Source organism: Emys orbicularis, chromosome 4 (assembly GCF_028017835.1).
Source record: "Emys orbicularis isolate rEmyOrb1 chromosome 4, rEmyOrb1.hap1, whole genome shotgun sequence".
Lineage (NCBI taxonomy): Eukaryota > Metazoa > Chordata > Testudines > Emydidae > Emys > Emys orbicularis.
The window spans coordinates 97,784,035-97,798,476 of record NC_088686.1 but is presented as its reverse complement, the minus strand read 5'-3'; the positions used below and the strand labels follow the sequence as shown (position 1 = coordinate 97,798,476).

The 14,442-nt window shown below is 41.7% G+C and overlaps 1 protein-coding gene across 1 annotated transcript in view; it reads left to right on the top strand.

Annotated features, from left to right (window-relative positions):
• The window catches only part of OVCH2 (ovochymase 2), a 30,518-nt gene extending 18,696 nt beyond the window's left edge, over positions 1–11,822 (top strand). Inside the window, exons 11-21 of the mRNA XM_065404231.1 lie at positions 742–882; positions 2,002–2,132; positions 2,717–2,810; positions 4,444–4,575; positions 4,840–4,911; positions 5,553–5,739; positions 7,222–7,291; positions 8,473–8,668; positions 9,097–9,248; positions 9,601–9,766; positions 11,773–11,822. Of these exons, the coding sequence (XP_065260303.1) occupies positions 742–882; positions 2,002–2,132; positions 2,717–2,810; positions 4,444–4,575; positions 4,840–4,911; positions 5,553–5,739; positions 7,222–7,291; positions 8,473–8,668; positions 9,097–9,248; positions 9,601–9,766; positions 11,773–11,822 (1,391 nt within the window). The remainder of the gene's footprint in view (positions 1–741; positions 883–2,001; positions 2,133–2,716; positions 2,811–4,443; positions 4,576–4,839; positions 4,912–5,552; positions 5,740–7,221; positions 7,292–8,472; positions 8,669–9,096; positions 9,249–9,600; positions 9,767–11,772) is intronic.
• Positions 11,823–14,442: the final 2,620 nt, after the last annotated feature.

Here is a 14,442-nt window from a genome sequence, read left to right as displayed (position 1 = left end):
TGCAACAATGGAGAAACGCTATCAGGGCAAATGGAGCCCATCAATGCTTGCAGACTATTGCTGGACAGTGACAAGAGATGCTCCATTTAATGAATACAAGAGACAAGCCAAGAAGCGCCGAGTAGACACTGAATAGGACTAAACTATGTTCATAATAGTTTTTTGCCTTTTGTTTCATAATACATTTTATTTATATAACCCTTTTGCTGATTTTTAAAGTGTTACATAAACAGGACAGGTGAAATATTATTATGTAAAGCAACCATAAACACATGAAAAGACCTAGGTTTACAATTTATGATTAAAACTCTACTATCTACACAATATACATAGACATAAAATGTAAAAACTTAAATATCTTAGAAACACTAGCCAATCACTTGTTTTAATTGTCATATTTGAATTCAGCACATCAAAATACATAATAAATAGCACATTTTATCTCTGAAGCAGACGACTTCTCAAAAATTGTAGACCAGTGTAATGGGCCAGCACAGAGGATGTTAGTTTCTAGCTTTTGGGCTTTTTCTAGCTTTTACAGCTGTAAAAGCTTTTGGACTTTTGAAAAGCCCAAACTGAGGGGGTGTAAGAATTCTAGTTATATCTGTACTTTTGATTTCTTTTATGACCAAATACTGTAGCTGAGGTTTTATTATTTTGATGTGTATACATTTTCTCAACTAACTTTACTATGTTTTTTTAAAGATGATCGTTCTCTAATAATAAATATGTAATTTGCAGGGAGATTCTGTGGGGTTAACTCTCCACTACCCATTTTGGTCGGCTCCAATGGTATAAAGCTGAAATTTGTGTCTGATAACAAGGCATCTGGAACTGGATTTTCAATGGTGTACAGAGCTCTTTCACCAGATGCTCTTCCTGGTAAGTGTTAGTGCTGTATTATATCCTCCCTGTCAATTCATTGTATAAAATCCAATGCATTCTTGAAGTTAGCTGTTCTGAGGCCTATATAGTTGCATTGTCAGGCACATGGCCTGAGGAAGTGGGGATGGATCTTGATTAAGTTCAGACTGAGGCTTGGTTTGAGGCTGAAAAAGCACTAGCATAAAGGATGATGGTGTGTGAGTTCTCTTTCTAAGCAGATGATGGGATGGAGAGGACAAGGGAACTAACTGCAAATGGGACTACCAGGGGACTGTCCTGAAAAACCCTATTGCTATGAGGACTCAGGAGAGAGATTGTCTCAGTGAGAGGCCCCTCTGTAATTTCCTCCCCACCAACCAAATGGGATCACATCCAGTTCCCTACAGCACAGGGGTGTTCTAAGGCTTATTTAATTAATGTTTGTTTGTAAAGTGACAGAGATCCTCAGGCAAAAGATGCTATAAAGGATCCTGAGTCCTTCCTAGGAGGGAGTCCAAGGGAGACTGCAAAGTAGGAGGAAATGTTTTTGGGTAGTTTGTTTTCCCCATGGAACAGGTCGCAGGGCCAGCCTCCAAATCTGGAAGATCCATTGATCAAGCAGAGAGAGGCCTCTGTGACTCTGTTTGCTTCATTCCTTGGCAGAGTGATTCCTTTTTAAAGGCTTCTGCAACTGTGTGGCAACTGCCCCCAGCACTCCTCTTAAAGGAGATTGCCATCTGGAGGAAGCACATCCATTGGCCATGTTACCTTTCCATCCTGATCTCTGAGGGGCATAGGGGGAGGTGAAGTGCAGCTCCCTGGCCTTTTCTTGTCACACTCATTCTGCTGTGGCTCTGCATGGATCCCAGTACCTGCAGAGTGCTCTCTGAAGGGTTGGGAGAAGTACGTTACTGCAGTGGGCTGGCTCTCTTTTCCATGTGGGAGGGGGATGATCTGAGGGGAGAGGCTCCCCTCTGTGCATGGATCACAGTAATGGGCCAAATCATTCTCCCTCCCTTTTCACAGTTCACCTGTGAGAGCGCTGCTTGGGAGCTGGTCAGGATTTGAAGTTAATGGATGGACAATTAATAGGAAAACACTTGATTCCCTTTGATTTTTTTCCCTATGTGTTTCTAGATTCTGGCTGCGGGTCCTTAGCTGTCCTCTTTGAAGGAGGAGTGATACAAAGTATGAACTATCCTGAGCCCTACAACAATCTGGCAGACTGTCACTGGATTATTCATGCTCCAGAGAACCATGTAATCAAGGTACAATGCAGGAAGGTCTTACACCTTTCATTCTGTGCAGATAATTTCTTTTGGAAAGAAATAAGTCATACACTAAGTGCTGGCAACGAAAGCTTACTTTAGTTGCACCTTCAATTCTTGTGTAGTGCTGCTGGGTCCAGTGCATGGCTGTTACATGCTACCCCAAAAGCAGCTGTATTCTCATGATATTTCAGATCTGTTAGAACTGTAACAAAGTTTGGAATCATTTAGACTTGGGCTTTTGGCTTGGCCTGCTTGCACTAGTTGCAAATTGTGGATCTGTCTAAACTCAGATTTCTCCAGAGTTTTGGGGATGTTTGAATTGGGTGTTTTGGTTCATTACTAACGTAAATTAAAAGTATATTTCTCTTATTAGCTATGAACATAATGATTTTCCTCCTATTAGCCTTTTGTTGAAGACAAAACAGAGCATCAGTTTAATATCACATAGATCTTCTATCAGGGGACTGTATCCTGCCCTTAGAGGAGCAAGAGGACCTTAGAGGGTATTAAAGATCAGTAATAGGTCTTCCTATCTCTTACTACTAGCTCTATAATCTAATTCTTTCCTTTTTCTTTTTAAGCTTACATATGAGTATTTTGAAATAGAGGAAAATGAAGACTGCTCCTATGACTCTGTAACAGCGTATGAGGATGTAACAAAAGAGGAAGAAATAGGTTTGTTTTTTGATTTTCATCCAGGTCATTAATTCAGACCTAGCTTCTGTTGTTCTCATTTTGTATCTCCAAACACTATAATTTAGCAAGTAAAAACTTGACAGCCTGTAAAGCCAAGTAACAAATCAAAAAAGAGCAATTCCCCTCTACTGCCACTAGATGCTGAACCAAATACTATTCTCAGTACAGTACACACTGACATTTTTCGCCACTGATCCTTTTCAGAGGAATATTATCTACTATCCATTCTCTTAGATAGAGAAACATATCCAAGATTTTAATGATGTAGATATTTAAATTGTATCCTAAATGCAGTGCTTAGGAAATACTGCCAGATACTTGTTTTGCAGCACTGGTGTTTGAGACATTGATTATACAAAACACCTGAGGTGACCTGAGTTCAGTTTGCTTTTCAGGGGCTTGTTCTTCTTCACTATCCCTGTTGAACATTGGTGTAACTCTCATTAACTTCACTGGAATTGCTCCTGGTTTATGGCAGTGTACCAATAAGTTAGAGGAGAATTGGGCCCAAGGACTTGTTCTTTGGTTTGTCTAGGGCTTGGAATACATAATCGGCCCAATTCATCCCTGTGCTGGTGCTAGTGTTGAAGCAAAGACACGGGAGGTAGCTTGTGCCTCCCTTTATTCAGGGACTGCTGGGGACCAGTTGGGTTCTTGGTGGTCTAAGGAAGCCCTCAGGATTACCTTAACTTGCACCTCCTGCAATGGCTCCCATAGGCTTGTGCAGGAGTACAGGACTGCCATGGCCAATGCCTTGCCACTCCAGCCCGTCTCATGCATGGGATTGGGTGGAGTGGGATTCCTGCACTGGGGATATTTCCCAGGGGAGTCCTATGGTTACTTTCAGCCCCTTTGTGGCAGCATAGCAAGGCTGAATTCACCTGTAGGCTTTGATTGCTCTTTACTGACCAAAATTGGCTTTGTTTGGAGGAATCTGAAAGCAGCTGGAGAATGTTGTTGTACTATTGGGGGCAGCTTTGTGTCTTTGGAAGGTAACAGTAGTTTTTTTGAGATGAGAAGGTGTGAGGGAAAAGGGACATTGAATGTCTAACGGTGTGGTACTATTTGTAAACTAAATTGTATTAATTTTTTGTAATAACTTGGTCAGTTAATGACAGTGGGATGCTTGGATGCAAGGAAAGCCAAATCCCCAATGTATTCCTCCCACAGTTGTGAAACATGATGAAAAGGACACAAAATACCCACAACAGAGCTGGCAGATATAAATCTATGAACAAATGCTCCACAAATCCTCATCTTGATAGCTGAGGTTAGACATGGACCAAGATCTAATTATCCTGAGACCTGGGAGGGATCTGAAAACCTAAACCCAAAATTGAATTTTGCAAATGGCTTCTATATTTATGAACCAAAGTCCTGGATTCAAACTCCTTGGATTTTTGGGAAGTTTGGAATTTGGATCTAAATATTGTTGCTGAGTTCCATGAGAGATCATTCTAACATATACAAAACTAGGTTTCTTTCCAATCATATCTGTGTTTTGGAAAAAGTGTGCTTCTTCTTTCCTCCTTCCCTTTTTCTTCTGTTGCCAGTAAAATATATGATAAAAGCGTTATATTTAATCATTTGTAAATCTTGGGTCTGTCTTTAGCTAGGTCTTGTGGGTTTGCTGTCCCAGCGCCTGTTTTGAGCACTTCTAGCATGATGCTGATCATCTTTCATTCAGATGAAACCGAGACCTTTGGGGGATTCCGAGCCACATTCTCCTTCATTCATGTAGCAGGTAAAAGAATTGAAGCATAGTGTATATGTGACAGCCTGCTTTGCCTTGGGGGCAGCATGGGGGCTCTGCAGTGAAGCTTGGTATTTCACCTGGTTTTGCTCTGGGTAAGTCTCCCGGTAAAATGTAACTGAAGATTTCCATCATCAGATGTTGTCCCTCTGTAGATAGGTTTCTAAAATCACAAGAAATTACTAGTGTGTCTCTGTGACAAAACCAGGAGTAACTTCATTTGAGATACACTAATATGCTATTTTCACTTGCTAGATTTAAATATATCAGATTTGAACAATGAAGCAGCACTTCCTGAGGGTCTAAATACCACCACAGAAATTCCAGGTAAGTCAGCCTGTGATACGCCTTCTTCAGTGGGAATGTGGTACAATCCGGGCGGGGAGGAGGGGAGAAGAATGGCTTAGGATTGTACCTTGTTAAGATGCTCCAGTTAAGAAGAACTAAAGAAATAAAGGTGTAAAGAAATAGAGTTGGCTTTAGAGTAGTAGAGCCCGATTCTCTGGTGCCTGCACCTTGTGCACTCACTTACACCAGTAAAATGTGGGTTTAAAATGCCACTATTTTGATTTGGTAACATTTTGCAAAAACCCACTTTGTACTAGTGTAAATGATAACACCAGGCACTGGAGAAACATGCCTGTACTTTTAGAAATTGTCTTTTCACCCCTAAAGGCTTATAGACTGGGATGAGTCCTCAATTTACTACAGACCTAAGGCTAATTCATTGTACTGTCGATGATCTTACTCTTATGAATAGGCTCTGTTTCTGCAACGAGCATCTTCTCTTGGCAGTGGTGTCCCTACACATTTTGATGCATTGCAGTGGGGGAGGTTTAGGGTTAGGAAAAAGGTTGTTGAGGTAGGCTACCCTCACAGTAAATGCAGTCAAGCAAATGTAAACTCTTTCCCCAACTGAAAACTGAACTCTCCTTGAGTATATAAACCCTTTCTGTTCCATATAACAGATGACATCTGTGGAGTGCCTTCAAATCAGCCCAGGTTTCTCTTCAGTAGGATAATGGGTGGTGAGGAAGCTGTCCCCTACTCATGGCCTTGGCAGGTCAGCATACAGATTTCAGCCGAGCACATCTGTGGAGGAGCAGCCCTTACCAAAGAGTGGGTTGTCACAGCTGCTCACTGCTTTAATTATAAGTAGGTACACGGGGGAAGAAGATACTATAAGATTTCTGGGGGGAGTTCTTTATCACAAGATGTCATGTACAATGTGATGTATGTGTTTGGATTTTGTTCTATTAGATTGGTGTAAAGCATGGGCAGCTAATATCTTCTCAAACAATTAATTTGACACTAAAGGGGATACTGACAAGATTTATAGTACCCAAATCTATCTGCCAGCCCTGGGGAATTCCTCCCTGATTGTCCTGTGCCCCTCCATAGCATGAACTGCCAGGGCCCATCCACAAATCCAGAAGATCCCTGAGAATCTGTTTAGACCCTGGGAGATCAACAGGAGGCCTGGTCTATCTGCCCAGAGGGTTGTGATAGGCTTGTCATTATTAAGAAGCTCATAAACCCACAGATCCTACTCCTTGTTACCGGTGTTGGGGAGGACACTTTTATGGAAGGAGTTAATCATGGACCTTGGCAGCAGCAGCTCCCTCTAAAAATATATTTTCCAAAAAGTACTGTAACTCTCGAGTATTTTCTAGATCATTTGTAATGAATATTATACGACTGTTTTCATTTTCTAATTTAATGAAAAGCACATACAAAGATCCTCCTGTTCTTACCATCAGGTTTTCTTTCCACAGCGGGGGCTCTCTTTCTGCCAGAGCTTCTTCTCCCAGGGTTGACCCTAGAAATTCTGGTCCATTTTCAAATAATTTTGAGATTGTCTTTAAAGATCAGAGGTCAAATTTTCAGAAGTCTTAAGTCCCATTTTCAGAAGCGACTCAGGCATTTAGGGTCCTAAACCCCACTGATTTTTTTAAATGGAACTTAAGCTCTGAACTGCCTAAGTCACTTCTGAAAATGGGACTTAGGTGGCTTTGGAAATTTTACCCCACGTGTCCTGATTTGCTGTATTTAAAAAAAACAAAAGAAAAGAAAACAACCCTATGAGACCTGTGGTCAGAGGAAAATTCTACTTTGCATGATCTCATCCCATCAGAGTCTTTATATGGCCTCTAGTAGTTCTGCATTAATTGATTTAGTCAATCCTTCAGTGTTTTTGTTGTCTCAACAAAAAGAGAAACAACTGTAAAGGGTATGACAGAGTTTTTCTGTTGTGTTTTTTGATCTGTGATTCTGTTAATCATTTTTAATTTTTTTTAATGAAAAACTGACGTGAAACTAAAAAATAGTGTTAAGTGTTGGTTTTGTCCCTAGCATGTCTATGTCCTACTGTTTCTCTAGATGCTTTGCATAAGAATCAGACCCCGCGAGCTCTTTCCTCCCGGCCCAAATTATTCTATTGCGGCGCCTAATCACAATGCCAAGTTACAGGACTTGGTCGTACTGCTATTGAAGTTATTCCCGTTGATTTATGGGATAGGATTGGGCCCCTGAACTTAAATCTTAGATTTTTAAGGATTAATCATGCCAGAGATTGTTAGATAAACTTCATGGTGAGAACAGCCCTGAGAATGTTCCTGCTTTCTTCTTCTTTTTTAGGGAACAGTACAGAGATTTATGGATGGTGGTTGCTGGACTCCATGATATGACAGAGCAAGAGCACAGTCAGGTATTATTAATTAAACCTGGTTTGTACATTAAATATTTCTCACTAACTGGTAGCATGGAGGATGCAGCAGATTGTTGAGCTGCTGTGCAAATATAAATGGAGGCTACACATGCGCATGAGGAAGTTTAGGTGCCAGCACAGAACTTGGAAGTGAGCAGTAGTGAGCCCCAAACTCTGAGCACTGCTCCCAACTCACAAGTGTGCAGGGTGCAAAGGGGGAAGCGCATGGTGGAGGAATGGCTCAGCCACAACTGCTCCAGTATCTTAGCTCTACATTCTGTAAGACCTGGTGATCGTTGCCAATACGGATGCTGTCCGTTGTCACAGAACAGTGGCAGTTCAGTCTATGTGCAGCCCTTCCGCATCCCATTCGGCTGACTTTAGTTCCTGAATGTCCTACATGTGTGTCCCTTACCTATCATGACAAGACAGCTGCTTTCAAGCGGTTAATCAGTAATAAGGCTACATTTTAGTCACGGGTATTTTTAGTAAAAGTCATGGACAGGTCATGGGCAGTAAACAAAAATTCACGGTCCGTGACCTGTCCATGACTTTTACTATATACCCCCTAACTAAAACTTGGGCCAGGGGACTGTGGGTGCTCGGGGGGGCAGGCTGGGGTGCTGGGTGGTGGTGGTCTGGGACCCCCATTGGTGCTGGGAGAGGGGGCCGGGCAGCGGGGCTGACAGGCTCTCTACCCAGGGAGAAGGGTGACCAGGGGGGCTCCGTGCGCTGCTCCTGCCACAAGCGCCGGCTCCGCAGCTCCCATCGGCTGGAAACTTCAGCCAATGGGAGCTGCAGGGGCAGTGCCCCCCTGGCCACGCTGCCTAGGAGCCGCAGGGCCATGCCAGTGGGAGCCAGAGAGCCCCCCCCCCCCCCAGGTAAGCGCCACCCCTCACCCCAAGCCCCTGCCCCAGCCCTGAGCCCCCTCCCACACCCAAACTGCTGCTGCTGGCCCTGAGCCAGCACCAGCCACTGCAGAAGTCACGGAGGTCATGGAAAGTCACAGAATCCATGTTTTCCATGACCTCTGTGACAGACATGCAGCCTTAATCATTAATAATCTTGGTGGTTCTTCATACACCATCACCAGAGCTCCAGGCACATTCATAAAACTGGAATGCTTTAAAGCACCAGGCTCCCAGCTCATTCAATGAATTGCTGTGTCTTTCCTTTTCTAGAGAAGATCAGTGAAGCAGTACATTATTCATCAAGATTTTAACGAGATCACTATGGATTCCGATATTGCATTATTGCAATTGACTGAGCCCCTGGAGTTTAATCACTACGTGCGTCCAGTGTGCCTGCCTGAGAAGGATGAGGTGGTTCAGCCTTCTAGGGTGTGCACCACCACAGGGTGGGGTACTCATAATGAAGGTATGCAAGTCTTTTCACTTCATGGGGCTGTGCATACTGCAGATATATTTTAAAAAACACTAGAGGGCACATGAGAAAGCGAATCATATCTTTATTTGGCTCCTAGAAAAGTAATGTGTTAATTGGGATCTGTTCTTGATTACATAGATGGTGAGGTGTGCATGGGGCATGGTAAGAATCAGATATATTAAAATGTGGTACAGTCTGCAGAAGGGGAGTACTGGAAACATCGTCACTTGAAACTTTTAAAGATAGGACAAAGCATGAGAAAATGTCTAGTAGAGAGCAATCCTGCGTTGTCAGGAGGAAGGGCGTGGTGATCCCAGGGGTATTTTTCAGCTCTCGTGTCAATGGAAGGAGGTAGGTATATATCAGTGTTTATCACGGGTCTGTGTTTTTGCTGATTTTAAGATACTTTTCATTTCAAGACAGAGAAAAATCCAATAAACTTCAGCAGCTGGAAGTCCCAATCCTAGTCTCTGAGACATGTCAGAACTACTATGTAAACTATCCTGGCAAGGTGACTCAGCAGATGCTCTGTGCTGGATTCCCTCTGGAGGAGGGAAAGGACTCGTGCACAGTAAGTTAACACAAAGTACCACTATTGTACTTATCAGGGAACTGGAAAGATCTTTGATTCTGAAATAGGGAGTGCTGAGATGTGAGTGGAAGGGACTGTTTCACTGTGAACAAAAATTACTTATATGGTACATTGTGAAACAATTTGTCATTCCAACAGTGCCATCAGCTATTCATATTACATACCCACCCACACCCCCCAAAAATGGCACATCTTGAGCCTTTGATAAAAAAGAAGGATGAAAAGAAATGAGTTAAGTATGAATCAAACATATGAGTCAAGGTTTGTCATGGCAGCACATTGAAAAGGCAATGTTAATTTGTAACATAAACTATTTTCTCTTACCATGTAGGGTGACTCAGGTGGACCGTTAGTTTGTCCTTCAGAAGATTCAGGATTTTACACTCTGAGTGGACTAATAAGCTGGGGCTTCGGTTGTGGAAGAAAAAACTACCCAGGAGTATATACAAACGTTGCTGTTTTCATTGACTGGATCAATCACTATATTAACAATACTGGTATGTGGGGGGAAGGGAAGGCCACTGAGTTTGCTTTAGGTGCCCAGCCTGAGGCACATTAAAAGGGCCTAGTCCTTTTCAGAGGGCAGGTCCTTAGCACTTTCTGAATGGCAGGCCCCTTTAACATGTCTCAAGTTGGGCACCCGGGAATGAAGGCACCCAAAATCAGTAGTCACTTTTGAAAATCTCAGCCTTGATTCTTCATCATATATCGGGGTGGCCAAACCACAGCTCGTGAGCAACATGTGGCTCTTTTACAGTTAAAGTGCGGCTCACGGAGCCCTCCACACCCCAACCCCTATTCTCCACCTACCAGACTTGGGGTTGGGGGAGAGAGCTCTGAGCATCTGCTCAGTGGGAGGGGGGCTCTCGGGGCCTCTGCCCTGCGGGCCATGCCTGCCAGGGCTCGGGGCTTCAGCCCCACTCCTGCTGAAGCTCTGATGTCCAAGACCCTCCCCTTTAGTTAGGGTGACCAGACCGCAAATGTGAAAAATCAGGACAGGGGGAGAGGGGTAATAGGAGCCTATATAAGAAAAAGACCCAAAAATCGGGACTGTCCCTATAAAATCGGGACATCTGGTCACCCTACGTTTAGTCCAGGCAAGCACGCCCTGCAGGGCTGAAGCCCCGAGCCCCGACAGGCGCGCCCTGAGCCTAGCTCTCGAACTTCTGAAGATTATTTTATGCAGCTTGGAGGATCAGTAAGTTTGGCTACCCCGTCATATATTATTATTCCTACCTTTGATTCTATTTCTTCAAGTCAGTAGTGTGTTTCCTTAATCTGCTTTGCTTTTCCAATTTTTTGAAATGTAATGACACTAGATGACAAAACAATTTCAGTGGCATCTCCATTTATTCCAGTGTATAAACGTGTAGTCTTGACTGGTTAGTTGAGAACCCTTGGAAGTTTTCACCAGGGAATCTTTTAAAAGTTTTTCCAGTTGTCATTTTTCTAGATCTACTCAATTTCATGCTATACAGCTCAAAAGAACCAGTTCTAACAGGCCTTGTTGTAGTGCATCCCCAAATAACAAATACAAACTTGGCATATAAGTCTGGCAAGGAAAGCAGATTTCTCCTCTCTTGGTAGGGTTCCAGCAGTGTAACTGTTGGCAGAATTTGACCTATAGTGTGTTAATCTGTCTGAACACGTTTCCATACAGTAAAGGCCAAATTCCAAACTCATTGATGGTCGTCTGAATCTAATTTCAGTTGTTACCCATTGTTACATGTGTATTTTTGGAGCAGTCACACATTACAGGTTAACATAATTTCAGAAATCTGCAGGTATTAGAAGGAAGATAGGAGAGGAGGGAATGAAATGAACGTGACACTTGTGAGTCACGTCACTCAGTGAACTATTGGAAGGTGCTCAAATATGACAGTGATGAGGGTCATGTAAGAACCTGTATTGACTAAAAAAAAAAAGTCTAGTTTTCAGGAGCTCTTGCAGAGGTCAATGAGAATTTTACCATCAACTTCAATGGGAATAGAATCAGGCTCCAGCTTTTTCAATTTGAAATCTGTTTTTCAGATACAGAAGACAAAATTGTTACAGTACTGGTGGTTTTGCTTTTTATTCAGTAACATGAATTGAGTGGGACGATATCTCTTTAAAACATACTGTGGCCGCCTTTATGGGCCAGATGGTCAGCTGGTATAAATTGGAGCAGGTTTGTTGACTTCAGCCTAGGAGTGATGATTTGTACCAGCTGAGGATCTGGCTGCAGGTGTCTAAACTTGTAGTGATAGCCACTACAGCAAGGAAGCTGAGTTAGAATGCAGAATAATCTACTTCTCTGCCCCTTTAGCAGCAATTTTTAAACTTTGCAACATTTCTGCTAGTTAAGATCATTTAACATTAATTGCCAGTCTTGCTAACATATTTAACTACAGAAATTCTTGCTGAGGGCTTGTTTATATAAAATATAATCAGTATAGAGCTGATGCAACAGCTTTGCTCTCTGTTCTGTTCACTAATATGAATGCATTGCTACCATATGCAGGCAAGGCACAAGGATTTCCAAACTACTCAAACTTTCAAGACAACATCTAAATTCAGTGAAGATCTGGTACCTCGCATCATCTGCACCAGCAGTTCTGCCTTCACAATGAAATTCGCCATGACCTCTAGCGACCTTACTTCTGTGGCTTCTGGGTGGCTTACAGTTTTCCAAGTAAAGATTAAAATTCTTTTGAATGTGGCTTTTGGACATTAAGCTCCTCATTTTGTATTTAGAAAACTCAGTGGATCTGTAAGATAAGGGATGCGTTTCATGGGCACATATTCATTTTAATCCCTTGCATCTTTTTAATAATATCAACATCCTGTAAATTTAGCAGAGTTTTGTTTTGTTTTGTTTTGTTTTTTGGTACATTTTACTGGGTCTGATTTGCCTTTAACTCATTTACAGCAGTTTAACTCCACTGATTGCAATGATTCTCATCAGTTTAAGTGAAAGGAGAATCAGGTCCATTGTGTCTGGCTTTGAAACTACACTTTATGAATTGTTGATAGAGGGCTTGAAACCAGTCTTATTCATCTATTAGTTTCTGTTAGGCTGCCCTCTTTAGTAGTGACTCAGTCAGAAATGGACATGTTGACTGGAAGGACTGAGAAAGGACTGTAGGATTTGGCTCAATATTTTTATATGTAATATCTGACCGTATAATAAAAATTGTTATGCACTGAAAATGGCTGCATGAACTTTTGTAGAGTCTAACTGCTTGGGGGGTTAGGACTCCATTATGGCTCATAGATTCCAAGGCCAGAAGGGACCATTGTGATCATCTTGTCTGACCTCCTGTACAACACAGGCCATGGAACTTCCCCAAAATAACTCTTAGATCATATCTTTTAGAAAAAACATCCAATCGTGATTTTAAAATTGTCAGTGAAGGAGAATCCATTGATGTCATTGGTAAATTGTTCCACTGGCTACTTACGCTCACCATTAAAAAATTATGCATTATTTCCAGTCTGAATGTGTCAAACATCAACTTCCAGCCATTGGATCACATTACACCTTTCTCTTCTAGACCGAAGAGCCCGTTATTAAATATTTATTCCCCTGTAGATACTTGTAGCCTGTAATCAAGTCACCCCTTAACCTTCTCTTTGAGCTTTTAGTTTATCAATCTATTTAGCTCATCACTATAAAGCATATTTTCTAATCTTTTAATTATTCTTATGGTTCTTCTCTAAACCCTCTCCAATTTATCAACATCCTTCTTGAATTGTGGGCACAGAACTGGACACTATTTCAGCAGCAGTCACACCAGTGCCAAATATAAAGGTAAAATAACCTCTCTACTTGTGCATGAGATTCCTCTGTTTATGTATCCCAGGATCGCATTTGCTCTTTTGTCCACAGTGTCACACTGGGAATTCATGTTCAGCTGATTATCCACCATGACCCCCAAATCTTTTTCAGAGTCACTGCTTCTCAGGATAGAGTCCCCCATCCTGTAAGTATGGCCTATGTTCTTTTTTCCTAGATGCATACTTTTTACAGATAGCTGTATTAAAATGCATATTGTTTACTTGCACCTAGTTTACCCACTGATCCAGATTGCACTGAACCAGTGAACTCTCCTCTTTGTTATTTACCACTCCCCCAATCTTCATGTTATCTGCAAATTTCATCAGTGATGATTTTATGTTTTCGTCCAGGTCATTGATAAAAATGTTAAATAGCACAGGACAAAGAATCGATCCTGTGGGACCTCATTGAAAACACCCGCTCAGTGATGAGTCCCCATTTGCGATTATATTTTGAGTCCTATCAGTTAGCCAGATTTTAATCCATTTAATGTGTGCCATGTTAATTTTATATCATTCCAGCTTTTTAATCAAAATGTCATGCGATACCTAGTCAAACGCCTTAGAGAAGTATATTACATCGACACTATTACCTTTATCAACCAAACTTGTAATCTCATAAAAAATTGAGGTACTTTGACAGGAACTATTTTCCATAAACCCAAGTTGATTTGCATTAATTACATTACCCTACTTTAATTCTTTACTAACTGAGTCCCATAACAGCCACTCCATGTTGGGAATGTGGATTACAAGGTACATCAGGGATGTGTAAGATGTAGGGTTTTCACTGTTGAAACTTCAACCACTTGCCCTTCTTTATTCCAAAATATTTGAACACATGAATAGTTGATCACATCAGCTCAACAAGTAATGAGAGAGGTTCTTAGCATTACTTAACTAATTTAAAAGCATTTCAAGGGCCAGATCTGCCAAGTCAAAAGCCTAGAATTATACACAGAACTGATACACATGCAAATACTGTAACAAGGTGGTCCTTGCAAATCAGATATTTTCACATGCAAACCGGAGTTGTTTACCTAATGCCCACATGGCTACTTGCATGCACAAATACCTGATTTGCAGATGGAATTTCAGCAACCGTCAATGCAAATTAGCCGCACAATTGCACATGCATTTTTGTGCATGGCTGAAAGTCAGTTTAGAAAAGATCATAAATATAATGGTACAATATTTAGTTTAAAGAATAATCAAGTCAGAGAAGAGTTGGGTAAGTAGTCAGAATGCAGGTAAAGAGCCCAATTGTGATTATAGCCATTTGAATGGCAAAATCCCTGTTGTCTTCAGAGATCATCACTAAGTTTATCAGTCTGACTCAATTGTTTGCAATCTA